Raw genomic sequence first — 5,426 nt, 5'->3', positions numbered from 1 at the left:
GCCAGTTCACCTCCTGGGCACTGCCGAGGTGCCCTTGAGCAAGGCACCAAACCCCCCAACCACTCGGGGCGCCTCACCAAGGGCAGCCCCCTCACTCTGACATCTCTCCACTTAGTGCATGTATAGGTCCTGTTTGTGCATGTGTGTGTCTTTCAGACCTGTGTGTAATTGACAAACAGAGTGAAAACATTGAATTTCCCCTCAGGGGGATTAATAAAGTAAATAAACTTAAACTTAAATAAACTTAAGTGGTGCACTGAAATGGATTCAACCCAAACTAAAGTCATTTTAAGTCCAGTGCTGCACAGTCAGACCGTAGCCCAGCGGTCCCCAGGTGGTCCAGGTTTCTCCTTAGTCATCAGGTCCACACAGTTTAATATATTCAGCATCATACGTGTGTTTAGACGTGTCACCAAGTGTCTGTCTGTTGGTCACTTCCTCTACAGCAGGAAACGGGACTTGACACGTTATTTGTGATCCACGTATATGAAGATGGACGACATCCAGAAAGTGAAGCCAAATCATCTGGCTGGTGATTATAAGCCCCGCCCCCTGCTGGATGGTGATCATAAGCCCCGCCCCCTGCTGGATGGTGATTATAAGCCCCGCCCCCTGCTGGATGGCGATCATAAGCCCCGCCCCCTCCAAACTAAAAACTCAAACATCAAAGGTTTTCTGTCATTTCAGGTCGCTCTCATCACGCTGATGTTTGTTTGTCTGATCAGTTTGGTTTGAATCAGGTATTTGATGCAGGTGAAGTGTGATGTCATGATTGACAGCTGTGTGGTCCAATCAGTGTGCTTGAGATCAATTGGGCTGCTTATGATTGGACGTTTGGGTGGAAACTTGACACCGGTGGAGAGGGTTACTGCGCAGACTCTGGCTACAGGTGACGTCACCAGCCCATCGTGGCAGCAGTCAATATTTTGGCTTCATTTTGTAACAGTGGGAGGAAGTGGAGACGTGGCGGCCATCTTGACGCACAGTCTGTGAGTCATAACTACGCACCTGTTCTTCTCCGACTTTACGATCGCAGCAGTGCGAAGTCAAAACAAACTATGATGTCGGGCGACGTTGAGAAGACATGTTGATTTAGATCAGACTCGATCGCAGCGTTTGCTGTTGTTGTTTTAACTCCTCATTGGTTCAACAGTGTTAGCCCCGCCCCTGGTGCTGATTGGTTCTTTTTTTAATTTGAATGGAGAAACTGCCGTTTGATGTCACAAGACGAATCAGTCAGCTGGATCTCAGAGAAGCGACAGATTCAAAGGTCAGGATCCAGACAGGATGTAAACGTCACGAAAACACGACTCTTATTTCTGTCAGTATATCTCCCAGAATCCTTCACTCTGGACCTTTAATGGTGTTTAATCAGAATAAATGTTTAAAATAAAAGATTAAATATGTCTGTGTGATATTTAATCTGCTGCTCTGACGTGTTCCTGTGTTTCCTGTACGACCACAGAGACTGAAAGTGACCTCAGTGTGTTTGTGTGGCGACCCGTCAGGTGTTTTACCTCCTGTTCTGGTACCAGGTCTTCACCTGCGTGTCGCTGAGCTGCAGAGACGCCGCCAGCTCCATGCGGTCCTGAACGCTCAGGTACTTCTGTTTCTGGAAGCTTCTCTCCAGCCTCGACAGCTGCTGGTCGCTGAACGCCGTCCGAGCTTTACGAGGTTTCTTCAGACGCTCCGTCACAGTGTCCGAGGCCCCGCCCTGCCCTGAGGGGTTCACAGGTAGAAATGACATCACGTCAGAGCTGTCAGGTGATTGGTCAGTCAGTTTTTAAAAGATACTTCACCACAAAATGAGCCTTTGAATTCATTAAGAAAACTGTTTTTCGCTCTCGTTTCTCCGCCGAACGCAGAATCCAAACTCTCACCATTCTTCATGACCAGGTGTGACTGCAGCGAGACTCAACTTACAGCTCGCGGCCCAAACGTGGCCCATAACAGGGAGCCAGGGGGCCCACTGACCGTTTTCTAATTCACAGTAAAGATAAAGTGTGCACGCTGCTGGGCCGTGTGTCTTCTACCTGCAGGTGTTTTAGTGAAAATAACACGTTCTCATCCCAACCTGCCAAATACCAACTCTCTGTCAGCCGCCCGTCACGTCTAAATCTGACGCTCTACCTGACTTCCTGTGTCAGTTTGGCTGCGCTGAGACGCCACGTTTTCTACGCTCATTCGTGCATCGTCTCTTTTAAAAATTAACTTCTGTTTTCACAGGAAATGTAAAGTTTTTACTCGTTACATGCAGTCTTTCTTTTTCAAATCCTTAAATGTGTTTCTGAGAAGGTCTGTGCGCTGCAGTCACTCAGTAAATACTCTGTTGTCTGTTGAGGTTTGACGTCACTTTGGACTGAACGAGACTGAATCTGTTATCAGGTGAAACTCTGAGGAGCTGCGACCTGACGGCCTGAGGGGGGCTGAGGGTTTAATCCAGACCTGGTTTCAGATCCTCAGAGTCGAGGTAAATCTTTTTCTACAGCACATTTCAGCAACATGGCGACTCAAAGAGTTGACAAAAAACACCAAGATGCAAAAGAAACACATTATAAAAGGACATTACACAATTTAACAACTGTCGTTAAAGAGCCGAAAGGATCAAAAATAAAATGAAGACTAAAATCAAAGTTCAGCTCAGTGAAGAAATTAAGATTTGATTTGATAAAAGACGGCAGGAAACAGAAAAGTCTTCAGTCTTGATTTAAAAGAAGTGAGTTTGTTCTGATCTGTGAGAATAAAGACTCTGCTCCTCCATGTTGAGTCCTGACGCTGTGGACACAGAGCAGACGTGTCCCTGACGCCTCAGACTGAAGGTCAGAAACCGTTCAGGACCGTCTCAGCCTCAGTGAGGACTGGAGCAGCAGCCATGATGATAAAGACTGCGACAGTCATCGAGTCGACTGAAGACAAACACAGCAGGTCCTGCTGAGACATCAGTCCCTCTGTCCTCCAGATGTCCTCCAGGTGACAGCAGGCTGAGTTTGTCTCAATGTTTCACCCAGAGTCCTGTTTAACATGGACCTCTGACGGGACGCTCTCAGCTTCAGTTTGTGTTTAGGATCGAACAGATTTGACGTCTGAAGACGTGAAAGACAAAGACGTGTCTTCAGTCTGACGTCAGCTGATGATGTTTCCCTCTGAGGTCACACTGACACGCTTACACTCGTCTACATGTTTCATCACCTCATCACTTCACACTTTCATTATTAATAATCCATCATCGTTTTATTTCTGTTTCAACCTCATTAAAAATAAACCAGATTATTTATAACAAACTTAAACTGGTTCAGAGGAGTCAGACTGGTTTGTGTTAACTGGTCATATTTGAGTCTGCTGTGATGAAACATCTGACGTCTCTCATGTTGTTTATAATAATAATAATAATAATAATGATAATAATAATAATAATAATAATAATGATAATGATAATAATAATAATAATAATAATAATAAACTCATTCTACAGAAGTGAATAAATCAAAAAGTCTTTCATGAGATTTTCTGATCAATAATTAATGAACATTTGTCTTTAATTTGCCTCCTGATTAAAACATGACGGCAGCAGAATAAATTAAAATATAAGATTTATGCATTTATTTTTGTATCAGTCGACCAGTCACTACACACACACACACACACACACACACACACACACACACTGATCAGCCACAACATTAAAACCACCGACAGGTGAAATAACTTTGATCATCTTGATCATTCTTCTGGACGACATCTGAAACACCAACATATATATATATATATATGAATTAATTTTACTTATATGTGACAGTGTTTTATATAAAAACAATAATGTGTAACTGAAACTTTAAAATCTCCGCAGAAAAATTAAAAAACAAAGATTTGATTCAAATTAATGATAACAAAAATCTTTTCCTTCAGAAGCAGCTTCACAAAATAAAACACACAAGTTCATTTTACAGACATTAATAATATATTGTTATTATTTATTTATTGTTATCAATTTGTTTCTGTCCTGTATTTATGTCTGTTTAGTTCAAATGTTAAAAACTCGGAAATAAAATCTATTTAAAAAAGAAATTAACATTTTTTTCATCTTCAGATGATTTTATTATTACTGCGCTGATGAATACTTGAATGCTGATTAATAACTATATCTGATTATATATTTGGCAATAAACTAAAAATATTACAGCTTATTATTGTTATTGAAGGAGAAATGAAGTGAGAATAAATAAATGTCTCTCAGCAGAGTGACTTCACTCAGTCTTTATTCAGTCTGTTCTCTACAAATAAATATTTTTAATCAGCAGGTGAAAAAAAAACGAGTTTTAAATAAAACAAAAATATTAAATGATCTGATTTATGAATATTAATTCTAACAGTCTTTATATATTGATATATTGATTATGTGCTGTATTATTTTAAATTAAAATGTGTTATGATCACAAACTGATTTTATTTCAGATCCTGATTAATCCATGAATTTAAGATTAAACAGATAAAAACATTAAATTAGGTTTTTGTCTTTTTTTATTCAGAAATTTATTTTTTCTGACAAATTATAAAATAACTTTTAACTGTATTATTATATTATATTTGACACCGTCAGTTTGTCCTCACCCAGTTAAACTCATATTATTTAGTGTTTATAATTATAGTAAATATACCTCTGGACTCAGAGTCTGAAGACGAGCTGCTGTGACTTTTATCCTGAAAGTCTTCTTCCGGTCCGGACTGGAACGGCTCGGCTTCTAGCTCGGGCTGTCCCGGGTCAGGGTAGACCAGTCGCGGGTCAGGGTAGACCAGTCCCGGGTCAGAGTAGGGCCGACAGTCCGCTAAGATGTCCCGGATGAGGAAGGAGGAGCTGACGGTGCGGGGCTGGAGCTCCTGCAGGTGACCGGGCAGCGGCGGAGAGTCCAGCCGAGGAACGGGCTCTCTTCGCGGTGAAGGAGGCGCCGAGCAGCCGCTGCTGCCCCCCGGGCTGAGCTCCGGAGCCTCTGCCCGGGACAGGAGCGCCCCGGGCGGCCTGAGGGAGAGCAGGGAGTCGATGCGGAACCTGGAGGCAGACACCTCCATCTCCGGCCGGACTCAGGTGAGAGTGAGCGCTCAGGTGTTCAGCAGGAACATCACAGAGGAGACAGGAGAGTCCAACAACACAACATGTGACGTGAAACTTCAAATATTACTTTGTTTGTGACGTCATTTTCCCGGTTTAAATTCAGTGAAGTAAAAAAATAAGATTCAGAAATTAAAAGTCCATCTGCTGAGAGATGATTATTGATCAGGTGATCAGCTGCTGATGATCAGCTCCACTGACACACTGAGAGCAGCTGTGTGCTGATGTGACGGAGACAGATGTTAGGGACTGTTCGTTATTAATGAGGGGGAGGGGGGGCGGGGCAGGGGGGGGGGCACTTTAAATAATGTTCTCAGGGGAG

At 42.7% G+C, this 5,426-nt stretch overlaps 1 protein-coding gene across 1 annotated transcript in view; it reads right to left on the bottom strand.

The window, feature by feature from the left end:
* The window catches only part of LOC126394450 (barH-like 1 homeobox protein), a 7,197-nt gene extending 1,889 nt beyond the window's left edge, over positions 1-5,308 (bottom strand). The window contains exons 1-2 of the mRNA XM_050051267.1: positions 4,656-5,308; positions 1,518-1,719 (exon numbers count right to left, since the gene is read on the bottom strand). Coding sequence (XP_049907224.1) covers positions 1,518-1,719; positions 4,656-5,064 — 611 coding nt within the window. The 5' untranslated portion in view covers positions 5,065-5,308. The remainder of the gene's footprint in view (positions 1-1,517; positions 1,720-4,655) is intronic.
* Positions 5,309-5,426: the final 118 nt, after the last annotated feature.

The sequence above is a fragment of the Epinephelus moara genome, chromosome 8, assembly GCF_006386435.1.
Source record: "Epinephelus moara isolate mb chromosome 8, YSFRI_EMoa_1.0, whole genome shotgun sequence".
NCBI classification, from domain to species: domain Eukaryota; kingdom Metazoa; phylum Chordata; class Actinopteri; order Perciformes; family Serranidae; genus Epinephelus; species Epinephelus moara.
Note: the sequence above shows the minus strand (reverse complement) of the source record. Positions and strands in the feature narration are given on the sequence as shown.